Consider the following 16,961-nt stretch of genomic DNA (forward strand, 5'->3'; position numbering starts at 1 on the left):
GACCACTTCCTTACATTCCTTGTTGCAGATATGTGAACATCTGGCTGTCATCTATTTTGCCACTCTGAAGGTGATGGACATCTAGGGACTGAAAATATGGTTATTGAGTCTTGACCTAGAGTAAATGGCTTCTGTGGACACTCTGTGCAGCCTGCAGCAGCTCCTTGCATTCTGGGGACTCTGGACTGCAGAACAGCAGGGCAGTTACTCCCACAAACAATAGTTTTCCAAGCTGCAAGTGAGAGAGCAGCTTCTCCATTAGACCACTTCGGCAGGACCAGCTTGTCTGAGTACAGCGTGAGTCACCCCTCAGACCGCGATCAGGACCTGAGGCTGCAGGTTTCCCTTGGCAATGACCTCATGATCCCTATCTCAATTTTCCTCACTGCAGGATAAACAGCTCCGTTCAGTAGGCAGAGTCTGCAAAATGATGCAGCTGACTCGTAGGCAGAGAAAACATTAGGGTGTACGTCCTTTTACCCTGTGGAATTTTTTTCCTTCAAACAGAGCTACAACTATAAATAACCTCTCAGTTTTCATTGTTGCTGAAGTCAGTTTCGGTAGTTCCTGATGGGGGAATTTCAGTGGAAAATAGAATTTACTCCTTATCATTATCATCAACTTCTGACTATGTGGGCTGATACCCTCATCACCATTAGCAGCATATTAATTATGCTCACAGCCATCTTCACAGTTCCCTGATAATGGGGCTTTAAAATAAAGCACTCCCTTTGCATTAAGTGGAATATTCTCCAATGGTGTAGTTTCGAAGTTGTCTAGTCTCTCTGTGCCTCAGTTTTCTCCTTTGCATAATCAAGATTATGATACTCTTTAGCTCATAGGATTTCTGTGGGGATTAAATGAGTTTTTACATGAGAAACACTGGCATATATCAGAAACTGTTATCAGCATTTGATGTTATTATTTTTTTAGCATTACCACCCATTTAAAGATGTGAATCTGAGGTAGAGAAGGTGGATGTCTTTTTCAAGGTGGGAATCTGTGTGCCATTCCATGTTTTGAATATTCTTCTGTCTTTTTTTATAGAAGGACTTGCCAAGATCATGGATTAAACAGAAAGCAAAATTGGGCCACTGGAATGAAAAAGAGAATAGAAAGCAGTGGAAGGAACTAGAAGGAAGAGATTATACCACAGATCTAAGCTTTGAAAACTGGAAAAAGTGGCCAATGAATTTGCTCTTACTTTTCTTGAAGCTAAGAAAGGTGATGAACGTGTTGGATGATATATATTTTACTCTCTGATCGCAGAATCAAACACACATTCATTTGCAGAAATGAACTCTTCGGAGGTAGGGAAGGGGGAGCAGAAGCAGTAGAAAGTCATACTGAAGAGTAGAAATCATAGTCAATTAAAGACAAGGTCAGTGTTGGCTGCCTTTCACACTTTACTTACATTTTACATTGTTTTCTCTCTGGCTCAAACTCTTCCAGAAAGTAGTCGCATGACCCAAACCACTTGACCTAATCTGTCATGCAGGTATCAATTATTTTGTGTGAAGGATGTTTGCAGGGAATAAAGGGGATGTACTATTTGCTGACCACCCCCAGTATGCCAGATACAGGACAGTTCATACACATTGCTGCATTTGTTGTAATCGTAAGAGGATGTTATTATTATTTCAGTTGTGAAGATGATACACTCTGAAGCTCAGAGAAGTTACGTAACTTGAGCAAGATCACAAGTTCTGTAGTAAAGCCAGGCCTTGAAACCATCAATGGATTGATTCACTCATTAGTTAGCATATTGCTATTTTCCTGTCTAGGTATCCTAAGATAGGAAGAATACTAAGAAATTATTCCTGCCTTTAACACACACTCAGTATGGCTGGGAAAGCAATTTCTTGACTCCACATCCATGGATCTTATATCCAATTTTAAGCCTTAGTACCAAAAAAAAAAAAAAGTATGCTCTACAATGCACCTCGAGGCATTTAAATTCCATTTAAATTCCCTTGGGGTTTAAGTGGGGGGTGAGGATTAAATTGTGACTTAAGTTGGGAGTTGAATGATAACATCCTACTTTTTACACTGAAGGTCTCCTATACGGAGGCTGAGTCTTCCAGTGAACCTCTTGAAACATCCTCAGTGATGTTTGAAAAGGCTTCCCTAAATGTGAAATTTGGCCCTAGCAACCTCTTACAGAAGTTATTCGGACTCAGAGGCAGTGAGATTCTTGGACTGTAGATTATATCAGGGGCTGCAGTAGCTTGCTTCATAGAAACTAATGAAAGAGAAGTTGTAGAAGGTTTAGAGTTTTGTCAATGTATAAGTTTGGATCCTTCCAACGTGTGCCCTGGGGAAGAGCTTTGCTTGTGCAGAACAGTCAGCACTTCTATTCTATTCCACTTCTTGCCTCCCCAGGGGGCTACTTCTACCTAGAAAGAACATCCAAGTGTCTTAGCATTTTCATGCCTGCCCTTCCTTTTATTGCATTAAAAACACATCCTGGAGAGCTGGCTCTGTGACCTGGTGGTTAAGGGTGCTGGATCCTACGTGGCTCACTGTATGGTTTGAATCTCAGCCCTGGCAACTTGGAAAACATGCTGGGTACATGTACCTTTGTGCTCCAAATCCTGACAGGATGGTGAAATAAAGAAGGGGTTGTGGCATGTGCCCATGCCCCATTTGGGGTGCTTTTTCCCTATTTTTCTCTGTGTTTTTGGCAAGTGCACACACTCTCTGGCAAATTAAAACATAATAATAATAATTGAAATTCCAACTGGAGACAGAAAACTTGGAGCAGAAACATTTGACACCGTGTATAAAATTATTAAGTGAACCAGACCTGCAGAATAAGTGCATATTAGGGCTGGAGAGGACACTAAGATACCATTCTGCTTCACATCTGACCCACCACCAAGAAATCTGGGATTGTTCCAGTATCAGAGACTTACTGCTTCTGTGATAGTCTGTTTGTTCTTGGGATAGTTTTGACCTCTCAGAGTTCTTATGTTTTTTTTTTTTTTTTTAAGAGAGGTTTTTGCTATAGGTGCATGCACCTGCTGGGGGGAGAAAAAGAGAGAGGAGAGAGAGAGTGAGAAATTACCCCTTCAGAGGATGGCCATGCCGCAATCCCTTCTCTTCCATTCTCCTCTTAGGATTTTGGACACATATGCACATGGACCAGTGTGAGTCTGAAGCAACTGGGTCTGGGACTTGAACTGTGGTTGGCCATATGGAAGTCCAGCGACATAACCATTATACCATCTGCTGGTCCCCAGAGTTCTTATTTTATTTGAATGCACTTTGTTCCCTGTTGATTTCACTGTTGTGTACTAGTTCTTCTCTCTGTCACCCAACAAAATAAGTCTCTCTCTTCTCTGTGACAGACTTTCAGAGATTTTGAAACAGAGATCATGTCCCTACTCATTATTCTGTATTTCTCTTTCTCAGGAGGTAGGATTTCTATCTTTGTATTATTTTGATAGTCTAAATATACTCTGTTCTAAGGATGACAAATATATTAATGAGACATTTCTTTTTATATTCTTTTTAAACAATATTCAAGTTTATTAAACACATTTTAAAAGGCCTTATAAAATATTTAACTTTTATTAGCTTTCAGGTTTATGTTGCTTCCAAATTTTGCATATAACTGAAATTGCAAATCTGCTAACACCTGCTGCATTGACTCCACTCTGGATTCTAAAGCACCAATTTCTTCTTGCAAATGTTTCTTTGTTTCTTCTAGTATTTCTTTTTTTTTTCTTGAGAATTGCTGATGAAAACATCACCAATATGATAAGGTATCATTAAACAGTTGTCATCTGCAAGTATGATGTCATCACAAGCATCTTCTAAATTTTGGAGTTGTTTCTTTTTTTATTTCTATTTCTTCTTTTGGCTCTGTGATTACACTTGCATTCCATGTAAACCTGTTTATCTTTTGTTGATTTTTGAAAGTAACATTGACAACTGCAGCTGCCTTCTTCATGGTCAATAAGGCAAATTTTAATTGGGTGCAAACTTCTTTCCACTGGTAGTCACTGCCCAATCTTCCCAATAACTTTCAGGCAATTATTATACATTTACTCCTTAAATCTCAGTTGTGTGACTGCTATATTCAAGTACATGGCACTGGGGTTGCTGCACTGGAGACCCCAATATTGATGCCGAATATAGCAGAGCAGTTCATGCCCTCAGAATTTGCAGGCTGTTCTGGAGCTGAGAACTGCTTTGAGTTCAAAGCTCTTTGCTACTTTAGAATTGGGCTTTTGGATGGAGACTCCTTTCCCAACCTGCCTCTGATGCTCGCCTGATAGGTGTCCAGGCAGAGTGTTGCCCTCAGCTCCTATCCAGACGGGTCTCCTGTGTATTTCTCTCTCCCAATCCCCTTTTACACACCTTGGGCTTGCTCTGTTCTCCTCTGCTAGCTGCTGAGAAAATCTTGGTTGCAGAGAAATATATACACGAAAAGATGAAGTCTCTGGGGATAATCAAGGTCTCATTTTATGGCCCTGATTAAAGAAGCTCCTAAGCTCACAATTATAATAAGTGAACCCAGTGCAGTGATGTTCCTGCCATATCTGGCAAATCATTCCCATCATCTTAATAAACGTTTTTAGTTAATCATGGTAAATGAAAACCTTGAGAGATTAGTTAATTTTGCCCAACTTTCCTACAGATTCTTTTTTTAATTATTTAATTTAATTTTATTTATTCATTCATTTAAACAAAATTTTAATTTGACCAGAGAGAGACACACAGAGAGAAAGAGACAGTGGGAAAGTGAGAAAGCAAGCCACCAGCTCCCACACTCGAACCATGGTCGGCCATGTGGGAGTGTCCAGCACATTAACCACCACACCACCTGCTGGTCCCCCTACTTATTCTTAAGAAATGCTGGTTCTCAGTGTAACTGCATGGTGGGGCCTCTGTTCAAAATTGGGAGAATGCTCCCCAAGAGACCATGAGTGAGGAGATGCTCTAGAGTATTACAATTATTTTGGTTGGACATACAAGGAGACTTTCAATGTTCGTGAAAGACTGGAATTAAAATGCAAGTTTATTTTGCTGCAAAAAAATTTGAAATCCATGCACAAATTTTTTTATTATAGATAGCCTTTTCTGTGAACTTTTAATTAATTAATTTTTTTCTTGCCAGAGAGCACATGTTCTTGCCAGAGAATGAGAGGAGAAAGTATTCCCTAATGGGATATGGTCACACTGCAATCCCTTTTCCTCCATTTCTCCAACCTGTTGGGATTTGGGGCACATAGGTACATGTGCATGGCATGTTCTTCAAGCCACCAGAGCCAGGGTCAGCCATGTGGGCTACAGCTTCTTTAAGCACAAGGCCACAGAGCCAGCCTTCTGCAAACTTTTGAAGACCCCTTTATATAACATGGTCTGTCTTTGAAAAGGCTGATATTTATAGTTTTACTTTTTTTCTTCTCTTTAAATGTCCTACTGGATTTTTCCACCCTTGGTTGTTAAACAATCTCAGCCCATTAGCCGGCTCCTTACTCAGCGATGTTGCTGCTGAGTTCTTGACAGAGCAATTTCTTTGCTATTTCTTGAAATCACACTCAGGTTCCTTCCCATTGAGTTAATGGTGTGAGTAAGCAGGAACTGAATTCACATCCACATCGATTGCGTGGCGGCTTTGGAAAAAATCACTTCCTCTCTGAGTTTGTTTGTTTCAGCTATAAAATGATGATCTGAAAGTAGTGTCTCGGTCAGCACTCAACAAACTGAACATACAGCAAGAAAAGGCTAATAAGGACTTCTCGACTCCCCTAGGTCTAGTGATTTATTCAGTCAACACACAGTGATTGAGAAATGACAGGCTCTGTTCTAGGTAATAGAGACTCAGCAAGGGGGGTATCTACAAAGTTCTGTTGTCATGGAGATTGGTTTCTAGAAATCATGCACATAAATAAAGCAAGCAGTAGTGCTTCCAGGGGAAAAATAAGAGTACTAGGGTTGGCGGGGTGCATGTGTATGTTTGCATGTGTGTGCATTTGCACGTGTTGCCTTTACCTCGGATGATGAGGGCAGGTCTCACTGAGAAGACGGCCTTGGCCTTGGGAGATGCCTGAAGGAAGTTGAGAAAGTAAGTCATTCATGTGCCACAGAGAGCATTCCAGGTAAAGAGCTTGCAGTGGATTGTGCTCATTGATTTGCATAACAGCAGGTGTCAGGAGAGGGCAGCAGGGGTCAGGGAAGTATGGGCCTCAAAGGCCTCCACAACGCTTTCATCTGATTTAGGAGGCAAGTGTCTCAGAAGGTGATAAAAAGTGCTACCATAACACTGTGTCCAGAGAGGATCATTCTGTAGCTCTTTGGGGCCCAAACTGGCAGAGGCAGGTGCTGGTGACACAGGGCTTTGGGTTTCATCCTCAGTGTTGCCCAAGTGACTCCAGATAATCCTCGGGGATTAACATCTAAACCAGGCTTTAGAGACAAGAGCAGGTGAGAGGGTAGTAGCAGCAGCAGGGACAAAAGCGTGCTTTCAGAGGTGCCTTGCTCTGTGCTGACAGATTAAGCAGTAGGAGAGGCCAATAGAAGTCTTGCTGCCAGTGGGTCAGTAACAAGGCAAAGGAACAAGCGCAGAACAGCCGATGGTCTTGAGCTTGGCCTTCGCAAGCAGCAAGAAGGGATGAGTCAATAAAGATGAACTAGTGATGGGACATTGACGTGGGAGAGCCCTTAGACACTTAGACATGCTAGAGAAGGGTGGTGGCCTTTGGCAAGTGGCCCTTGAAGAATCCGAATGGAGATGACTGCAAGCCAGGAACACTTCCACCTGTGTCTCAAGTGATCCTTCCCTCACCCCAGAATGCATCTGCAGGAGGTGATAAGCAGAGGGGTTATGGCTGTTGACAGGAGGTTTTGCGCACCAGGTGAGCAGGGGTTGAGAGAAGCGTTCCAGTGAAGGTGTAGTTGTTTTTTCAAATGTTTCAGCCTGGGAGCCCTGTGCCATCAGCCCCGTTCACAGCAGCACCTGGCTAGTACCCTCCTAAAGTCAGGTGGAGGCTGCCATCTGCTGGTCGACTCAAGTATTTCACCCAGATGTTTACCTGGTGCGTAGTAGAATTTTAGGGCGAGAAACCTGTGTTGATAGGATTTTTCTCCAGGTCAGGTGCCGTGTGTTTCCTCCTTTAAATTCTCATCAGGGTAGGGTAGGTATTTATAATCTTTATTTTAAGGGATACTCAGAAAAATTAAATGACTAGACGAAGATGACTCAGTTATTGGAAAACAGAATTGTTTTAGCTATCACTACAAAGATGAATTAAGTAATTATGATGGAATTAGCTTTGTAAACTGAAGTCTGATGAAGGAACAGGTAAATATCAGGTGCTTAGGGTGTTTAGAATAAAAACTTGAATAAGGGAATAGATACACCGTTGTTATTCTTTGACAAGTCAGAAGCCCTGACTTTGAGTCCCACTATGGGCCTCAAGAGGTTGAGTGAACGTGGGGGAACCCACTTCTCTAGTCTGAAACAGTTTCTTCACCTGGACAAATGTGGGAAGTACTTATTTTGACTGTGTTTTTTTTTTATTTTTTTCTATAAAAGATTGAAATCTCTTCCATTCTTGTGGGAATGGAGTGATTTACAAAAGAGCTTTGTCCTGCTTCTTTCTTCTCCCTGAAGTTTTAATACTCTGTGAGCTCTCTGGGGAGGGAGGAAGCCCAGGGGAGGGAGCCCTCTGCTGGCCACTTACACACTACACCATCCCTAGCCTCCATGGTATGCGTCTGCAGAATACTTTCGGTAGCACACGGAGGCCAGAGGACACAGCAGAAGGAGCAAAAGCCTTTCTGGTGAGTCATGAGCTTTTTAAAGAGCAACGTTGATGAAGTCATTCCTGGCCTAAATACCTTCAGAGGCTCTCAGCTGCACTTGGAGAACACCAAGCCTTCTAGGCACAATCCTATAGCACTCTCACCTCTGTTCCCCACTGCCCTTACCCTTCACATCCAGCTGTGGGCCTCCATGGCTCTCCTCCAGGGAGCCTTTCTGATTCCTCCATCCACCCTTACCAATGCCCTTGGGCTCCAGAACCCTGTAGCCTTCCAGCTCCTGTAGTTAGTGGGGCTTTCATTCTGGTTCCCAGCATTAGTAGCTAGGCTGCCCTATTGAAACTGACACACCTGTCCAGGAAAAAAAAAAAAAAATCCCCCTGTAAGAACTGAGGGCAGCTCAGGAATTGGGGGAGTGGAGACATGGAGAGGCTCATGGGGCTCCAAGTCCTTGAGTTTTACCTTCTAAACACCTCTAGAACTATATGACCTACCTCCAAGACACCATGCTGGGCAGACTCTATCTCTTTTCACCTAGAGGGGCTTCCTCACGGGTCTCCTCCCATCTGGCACTGCCCAGCCAAACTCCAGACTGCAGTGGAAAGGTTGTGAAAAAAACAGATGGGATTGTGATACTCCCCTGCTTAAGACTCCTCAGTAGCTTTCTATTGCAATTAAGAAAAAGAAATTCTTACCCTGGACCGGAAAGGCCTGTGACTGGCTTCCTGCTGTCCATTGCATTGTCATCTTCTCAGTGCCTCCCCTTGCTGTACCTCCAGTGGCCCCAGAGTCTGTAGAACTCCTCTGCCCTCTGCCTCCTGTCTCCCCTGCCTCCTTCACCTGCTTACCTTCTCCTCAGCTTCCAGATCCAGGTTCAAATGCCCTTCCCTCAGGGAAGGCTTCACCTCAGCCCACCCTAGCACCCCCAGATATTCTCATAGCTTCTTTTTTTAAAAAAGATTTTATTATTTCTTATTTACATTGAATCGTTGTACATCTTTGTGGGGTACAATATAGTTATTCAAAACATGCATGCAGTGTGCGATAATCACATCAGATCTTTTACCACATTCATCATCTTCAACAAAAAAGATTGTAGTATGTTGTGCATCTTTAGTTTTTGCTCTGCTGATTTTTTTGAGAGATGCATATGACTGGCAGTGCCCCCTTTTTTGTTTACTCTGCGATGGTATATACCATTCCAAATCTATTTTCTATGTTTACTTGCATTCTGTTTCTACTAATCCTCTTTTTCCTGAGCCCCTTGTATTTGCCTCTAAAGCGCTGCCTGTCTGGCCATGTGGCTGTTGGCAGCTTCCCTGGTATGGAGGCTGCACGAAGGCAGGGACTGTGGTTATTTTGTTCATTCAGTGCTAGGCACATGGAGGGTGCTCAATACTGATTTACAGATGAAAAGGGAAATGAGGCTCTTAGAAGGAAAGGCCAATCAGCACAGCCCAGGGGGAGACTCAGGATTGGGCAAGGCATGGTGGAAACAGCTTGGTGGCAAGCTAAGGCAATGGGGAGGGGATAGTCCCAATGGACTGGGACCTGCAAGTTGATCTGATGGCCGTCAGGCCACAGAGGCTCAGTGAGGAGAAACCTGCCCTTTTTTGCTGCTGTACAGGATGGACAGCCATGCTGTACTGGAGAAGGAGAAAGGCAACCTGGGTTCTCAGGACCTTTTGCCAAACTGCTGTGGCATGCAGGGTTTTCTCTGTCCTTGTCTAAAATGCTTCTCCATATTCAAAATGAGGGGAATAAGCACTAATTCAATTCAACAAATATTCCCTGACTGCATATCTGTTTCTCAGAGATTTTTGTTTTTTCTTAAGAGAGAAAATTTTTGCTACAGGGCATGGAGCTCATCAGAGAGACAGAGACAGAAAGCGAGAAATCACTCCCTGGGGGATGGCCATGCCACAATCCCCTCTCCTCCATTCTCTTGGGATCTTGGGCATGCATGCACACTGGGTTTGAGTTTTAAGCCACCGGGTCTGGGACTTGAACCGCAGTTGACTATGTGGGAGTCCAGTGACGTAACCATTATGCCATCTGCTGGTCCCGTCATGGAATCTTTCTTAACAAAGCTGACCTTGACTGTCCAACTCAGTTTAATATCACAACAGGTACCCCTTCCCACTATGGCACCCTTTCTTTCATCCTCTCTACTTTTTCCTTCCTCCCACAGCACTTGTTACCTTCTAATATACTATTTAGTTGCTCATGTATCATATTCATCGTTTATTGTTCCTTGTTAGAATGTAAGTTCATGACATCAGGGATCTTTTTTCACTAACAGATTCCTTCCACAAGCATTTGTCAAATGAATAAAGTGCTGTTCTCAGTTTAGGGTGGTTGGTTGACATGAATAAAATACCCTCTTTTTAAAGAATCTGGATTTTTGAATAAGAGAACTTGGCTTTAAATCTTGGTTTGATACCAGCTGTGTGGTCCTGGGTAAGTCAAGTCACCTGACCCTTGGAGGCCTGACTGCTGAATGGAGAATGGAATAATTTTACCTGTCTCACAATTACTGAAATGATCAAATTCAAGTATATCAAGAGCCAAGCACAGTTCTGGGACTCTAGGAGAGTCAGTAGAGAGAGGGGCTCATGATCCAGGAGAGAAGAGCATCCATCCATGTACTTGGCTGCAAGTACCAGAACTCACCTGAGACTACCTTGGTAGGAAAACAGTTTTCTGGAAAGATATCAGGAAGATATAAAATGAACAGGAAGTCTGAATAAGCTGGCTCAGAAAACTCTGTGGCACCAGAAGAGGCCAGGTAGCAGGAATGATCAGCCAGTGTGCCTCTGGGATTGTGAGAAACACTATTAATGAAGGACACTGTGGGGCTTTGCCCCGGATGCTGGTCACGGCCCCACGAATAGACAGCTCTGCTGCTAGATAACGTGACTGTTGGTGGGGAAGACAGACTCAGAGGCTGTTTTGTGCATTCCTTCCTCAGGGCTAAAAGTCCCTCTGTGGGTATCCGGTTGGCAAAACCTGCTATGTGCTCATGCCCTCTCTATCAGCAGGAGGAGGAAAGTGTTTTCCTGTGTCTTTCATGGTGGGAGTCAAGGTCCTCCCCAGTGGAAAATTCCCTCAAACTGGAAAGGATTTTGGATGCTGGGAAACCATTAAATGACTAATGGCCACTCCAGGGAGAGAAGTACAAGGTGAAATTAACTGGATAATGTGAGCAGACTGCCATGGCAGTGGTACTAAGTGCTCAGATAGTCCCAAGAGTGGGTGACCTGTCAGGGTCCCTAAGAAGGATTTAGGTAGAAGAACTATTGTCAAAGGTATAGGCAGAGTGGATGAGATCCCAAGGGTTAGCCCAGTTTCTCAAGTTTAATAGCAGCTGGGACCCAGTGATGTCCCTAGGCCTGTGGGGTGAGGGGGAAGTAAGTATCTGACATCTGAAGGGAGAGTTATATGGCCACAGGAAGTTGACAGTGGCTATGACTCTTTCTCCAGGGAAGCCATTAATCCACAGTGTTGCTCTAGAGTTGTAGCTGAAAATAAGTACTTAGACTTAACCTCTATCTCCAGTTTCCTCCTTTCAATGTTTTGCTGGTGTCTCCCATTTTGATGGCCAACTGGACATGGGAGGGCATTGATACAGTTCATACAAGGTGACTATGAAGAGCACAGAACAGGCAGAAGGGAGGAGAGCAGGTGGGACAGGAGCAAAGGGAAGACTGAATGCCTGGAAATAATTCTCAGTGGAGATCTCCATGAGGAGCAGGGCAGGCTGGAGCTGGAAGATAGAGTAGAATTTTAATAGACCTTCCGTGATGGAGGAGGTTGCCTAAACAAAACCACAGAGTCAGACTAAAGGATGTGTTTGAGAAATGGTGAGCTCACACTTGGGACCAGAGCACTTGGAAACCAACTGTGAGTGTTTTAAGTGGCCTGGCCTCAGGCCCTGTGGTCTCCATTTGGGACAACTACAACCTTCCCAAGGCCATGATTGGGGATTCCTGTTTGATATGGCTTCTTCATCAATTGGAATTTTATTATTGTGTGTCCCCTGGGGAATAGTTTAGGTACAAGTGTATGTCTATAGTTCTGGAGAAGGAATAGGATTTGGGCCTAGAGACTCCCAAGTCTGCAACCACTGGAGAGTTAAGCCTCCCACTTAAGGTTTGGTTGTTATGGGGAGCCTGTTTGTTTGGGTTTATGTAGCCAGAAGAGTGTTGCTATGGCTGAATTGCAGACAGCAGGTCTTATGATCTGAGACAGCAAATTGTATATATAACATGACAGCATTTATTAAAGCAAGATAAACTCAGCAGCAAAAGTATCTGACTGGTCCATAAATTCCTCTGATTCTGGCTTCTGAGACATCACATTCCATTTGAATGAGGCTATCAGCTGAAACACTTTCATTAAATAAGTCAATTTGCTGAAAATCTCTAAGAGAATGAACTGGGAATTGCCCCTCCGCACACATATCTTGTTTTAAAAGAGAAATGTTACGTCCTGTGTGGCTCTGACTCACAGGATTTGCTGAGTTGTAACAGGTCTGCTGTGCAGGGTATGAGGTGCCTGTTAGCAGATACGGCAAGGACACTGCATTCTCTTTATTTTAGGGGACGTTGGTGTAGGGGAGAAGGAGACAGTCCTGACAGAGATTCTCCCTAGTTCTAAGAATTTGGGATTGAAGGAGTCTGATGGATCCAGTGAACATTGATCATATCTCACATTCTGCCACCTGTACTTTTCACCCAGGAAGGAAAAATCTTTATCAGGGGACTGGGAGAAAATAGAAACAATGGGGCTAGAAAACATGGGTTTAGATCCAATTTCTATTACTGATCTGGTAAGCAGTCACAGCCAAGTCATTGTACTTCTTTGAACTGCAGTCCATCCCGTATAAAGTGCTAGCAAATACTTATTGCACTTAATATACGAGGGTACTTCGAAACATTTGTGGGAATGTGGCATTAAACTACTGGTTTCTTTTGGTACAAAAACTTTGAAATCCATGCATAATTTTTTCATAATATACATTTTCTGAGAACTTTACAAGACCCCTCACATATTAAGCACCCTGCTAAATATAGATGATATATTTTGTTCTTTACAGAGATATTAAGAAATAAGAAGTGTGAGTATCCCTATTTTACAGAGGAGGGAAGCAAAGCAAGAGAGATTAGGGAGTTTGAAAATGATGGAGCCAAGATTTGAACTTCAGGCAGTCTGCCTCTGGGGATTTTAATAGCTTGCATGATAATCCTCCCCTCATCTGTATTATAGAATTGCTAGGAGGTTACATTAGAAAATGGGTATAAAAGCATCCTTTATATCAAAAACTATTAGTCTTGGAAATGCTGAGCAAGAAGTTGAATCTTAACTTACAAGTTTCCTCTGACCTTGTTTGACTGTTCAGAAAAATGTCCTCCCTCCCAGCCTTCAGTCTCCCATTTCCTTTCGCCCTCCACTTGACCACCATCCCTCCTTACCTTTCCTTTCCAACATCCCTTCCTCTCGTTGTTCAAATACATTCGCTTTGAGAATTCAGACTCAACAATAAAAGACAAAATAACAGCCGAACTCAAAAGTACTTGTGCTTTTATTAAAAAAAAAAAAATACAATCAGGTACTGTTCAAATGCTTTTGGGAAAGGAGACTCTTAAAAATCCTTAGTTTTCATCATCATCATCATTATTATATTAATAATATTAATCATATTTTTAAAATCAAACAGTATTGCTTTTCTGGGTTCTGATGTATCAAATGTAAAAAAAAAAGGGGGATGACTTTCAATGACACACATTTAATCTTTGCTAACAAAAATAACGATAATGAATTATACAGCTTTGTGTAAAATACGGCTGGTTCTAAAACAAACTACCACTGTACAGACTACCCCCCTCTCCCAATTCCAGAGCCACCCCAAAGAAATAAAAACCACTGTGATGTTGTCACTGGAAGATTTTCACTGAATCAAACAACAAAACAGAAACCTGTTGGAGTCGGTTGTCTTTGGTGCGAAGGACGCAATCGCAGAAAAGGTAAGGCCAGTGCTGTTGCTGTTGGCCCTGGTGACCCGTGGTCAGCTTTGACTCTTGCAAATGCCCAGGTGTGGACTGCTGGTTGTACTGGTTGTACTGATGCTTTGGTAAAAACCCTTCCTTCCTCTGGGCCTTATTCCTCTCTCACCCATGTGTCACTGGAATTTATGCTCGTTTGCGCCTGCCTTCGAGATTCCGGAAGTTGCTAGGTCTAAGTTTCATCTCAGCAAACTGGATTGAGTATTCGTGGCCCTTCCAGTGGAACCAGTTAACACCCTGTAAAAATGAAAAGGCCTCTAGATTGGTTTCCAATAAGGCAAGATGTTCCTTGATTACTGCTATGGAGTTGTTCAAACCAAACAATTTCTGTTTCTTCGTGACCACCTGTTATGTCAGTTTTCTCTTGACTGTTTCTGTTGATTTGTGTTATGAAAATTTTCAGAGGGTGCTGGCTGAATCTGACCAATTTTTTTTGGAGAGGTTTTTGCTATAGGGCACGTGCGCTCGCCAGACAGACAGAGAGAGACAGAGAGACAGAAAGTGAGAAATCACCCCCCAGGGGTGATGGCCACACCGCAATCCCTTCTCTTCTGTTCTCCTCTTGGGATCTTGGGCACGCATGCACACACGCCTGGTGTGAGTTTAAGCCACCGGGTCCAGGACTCAAACTACGTGGGAGTCCAGCGACATAGCCATTATGCTAACTGCTGGTCCCTGACCAATTTTTTAAACTTGGTCAGAAGTGATCTGCATTTGTATTGAGCTTTGGTCTGCCTTATTGAGAGAACATGGTAGCTAATGAAACTTGCCATCCTTTGGAAGAGTTTCTAAAAGAGTTCAGGTCATGATTGGAGGTTACAGAATTGAGTAGCAAGATGTAGGGTGTGTGTGTTTATGTTTACAGTTCACAGAGTATTTTACCAAGGGTTTGGGATGTAACATCAGAAGGAACAGAGGAGGAGCATAAATATACAACGCGATACACAGGGCTAAATATTTACTTGAGAGAGACAAATGGCCTTAAACAAGTTATCGAACTTTTCTAGGCCTCAGTTTTACAACATTTAAATTTATCTTTCCTTTGTGAGATCTGATAAGGCTAATCTTGAAAGATACTACAAGGGGTCTTTAAAAAGTTAAGAGAATGTATATTATTAAAAAAAGAAACTGTGTAGATTTATAAATAGTTTGTGTCAAAATGAACTTGTATTTTAATTCCATTTTCCCACAAATCTTTTGAAATCCTCTCATGTGAAGACTAAAAGCATTTATAAAGAAGCTATAATAACACAGTGCTGGACACGTGACTATTGCTTGGTAAAGATTACATTCCTTATTTCAAGTAGGGAGAAATAGCTTTGAAATTTTGGCCAAAGCTTTTTACAAGAAAATGCTATATTTGTGTCCAGGCTTCCTGTCCTCTTCCTGTCCCCTCCTAGAGCCGTGTCTACAGATGGTGGAATCTACCCATCTAGTCCTGCATACCCTTAACCTACTGTAGGGGATGGCTCAGGACAAGGTAATTCCAGGTTCAGACAATGCTCTGGGGAGGCCTTACTGTAGGCCCTGAGTTCTCTCCTTTACCCTGCTCCAGGCTGGGAGGGTATGTCCACAGAGAAGCTCATGGCTAAATGAGGAAACAGTAGAAACACTTGGATTATAATTTTTTGGCATTCATTGACATGGGTGGTCTCTGAGTCTGACAGGGAGGTAGGATTTAAAAAGGGCTAATTCATTTCCTGGGCATATGAGCTTGTAATCACTCAGTTACAACAAGGTCCTGCAGCCTGAGCGCTTAGTCCACACCGCCTTTTTCTGCCCTTTTTCTTTCCTAGAATAGAAGTTCAGGGCTGGAAGCCAAGCCCTCCTTGTCCTTTGGCCGAGACTGAAGCCAGAGAAGGAAACTGACTTTACAGAGACTACACAGCACCCTGAGCAGAGACTGAGCTAGAACAGAGCATCACGTGGCTTCTGTGTGGTCTTCTACATCATCTCTTTCTTTTTTGGAAGTTAGATGAAAGGATGGAGAAACAGATTTCCTCTTTTGACATGAAGTTTTACTTTTTTATTTTCAGGTGGACTTTACAGTGATATTAGGGACAGGACAATGAGGGTCATAGAATAATGCTCAGAGTAGAAGCATTGTTGAGGCAACAGAGCAAAATGGAAAGGACATGGGACTAGTGCCAAGAGATGTCCTTCAACTCTGGCCTTTTCTGTACCACAGGCATGATAAACCACTTCCTGCTTCCCTCGCAGGATAAAGGTGATGAGCACATGCATTAGAGGAGGTGAAAGTGCTTGGGAAAGTGTCAGGAATTATGTTTAGGTAACATTTACATTTAAGGTGACAGGTATCACTTGCTACCAGTTAACTCAGGCATAAACGTGTGTATTAAAATGACTAATAATGGAAAGCAGCCAGTCCTAACACCAAAAACAAAACCAAAAAACAAATAAACAAACAATGAAACCTCAAACAATAAACTACCACCAACAAAAAAAGTACAGCTAAGCCAAAAGATGCTGCATTGCACCTGAGGTCATTGAATCAGAGCCCCTGGATTCATGGGGTGTGATTTGGGCCTTTGCATTTTGACAAAGCCCCTGGGATTCTGAGTTGCAGACTTGATAAGAATTCCTGAGGTCTAGGATCAGTGTGGTGTGACCTGGTGAGAACACCCACCATTCTCCCTGGGATGTGGCCAGCTTCTGAGAAGAGACCAGGGTTGGGCCTAGGTCATGATTAAGTAGCTGGTCCCACTGGACTTTATTCACTTCTCAGGCACATGTTGGTGCTGGCAGGGCTCTGCAGCAGGCTGACTATTGAATTTGTTTCACTCATTTATTCGTAAAAGGGATCTTAAGACTCTGTATGATGAAGAAGACATGCTAGAGTTGTGTGTTGGGCAGAAGAATGCGTGGGATTGGGAGTAGGGAGATTTGGTTTTGCCTCTGATTTTACTCTGGACCTCAGGAAAATCACCTTTCTCTGGGCCTTGGTCACTTCATAAAATGAAGGGATTTGGAGACTGTGGATTTCATCCCAAGGTGTTCTTAGGGGCCCACAGGTGCCTCTAGGGAGGGCTGTGCCAGGGTCTGTGTCATCCTGACTTCACGTAGGTGACCTTCACTTGGATCTGCTTCACTTTTGGGTTCAGC

At 43.0% G+C, this 16,961-nt stretch overlaps 1 protein-coding gene and 1 pseudogene across 5 annotated transcripts in view; both read right to left on the reverse strand.

Annotated features, from left to right (window-relative positions):
• Positions 1 to 3,565: 3,565 nt before the first annotated feature.
• LOC102495652 (prefoldin subunit 4 pseudogene) lies at positions 3,566 to 3,955 on the reverse strand (annotated as a pseudogene).
• A 9,384-nt stretch (positions 3,956 to 13,339) lies between these two features.
• TNC (tenascin C) overlaps positions 13,340 to 16,961 on the reverse strand; it is a 99,847-nt gene continuing 96,225 nt past the window's right edge. For all 5 annotated transcript variants that reach the window (XM_027769648.1, XM_006142788.3, XM_006142787.2 and 2 more), the window contains one exon: positions 13,340 to 14,075. In XM_027769648.1, the coding sequence (XP_027625449.1) occupies positions 13,965 to 14,075 (111 nt within the window). In that variant the 3' untranslated portion in view covers positions 13,340 to 13,964. The remainder of the gene's footprint in view (positions 14,076 to 16,961) is intronic.

This window comes from Tupaia chinensis, unplaced genomic scaffold, assembly GCF_000334495.1.
Source record: "Tupaia chinensis unplaced genomic scaffold, TupChi_1.0 Scaffold000081_1, whole genome shotgun sequence".
Taxonomy (NCBI): domain Eukaryota; kingdom Metazoa; phylum Chordata; class Mammalia; order Scandentia; family Tupaiidae; genus Tupaia; species Tupaia belangeri.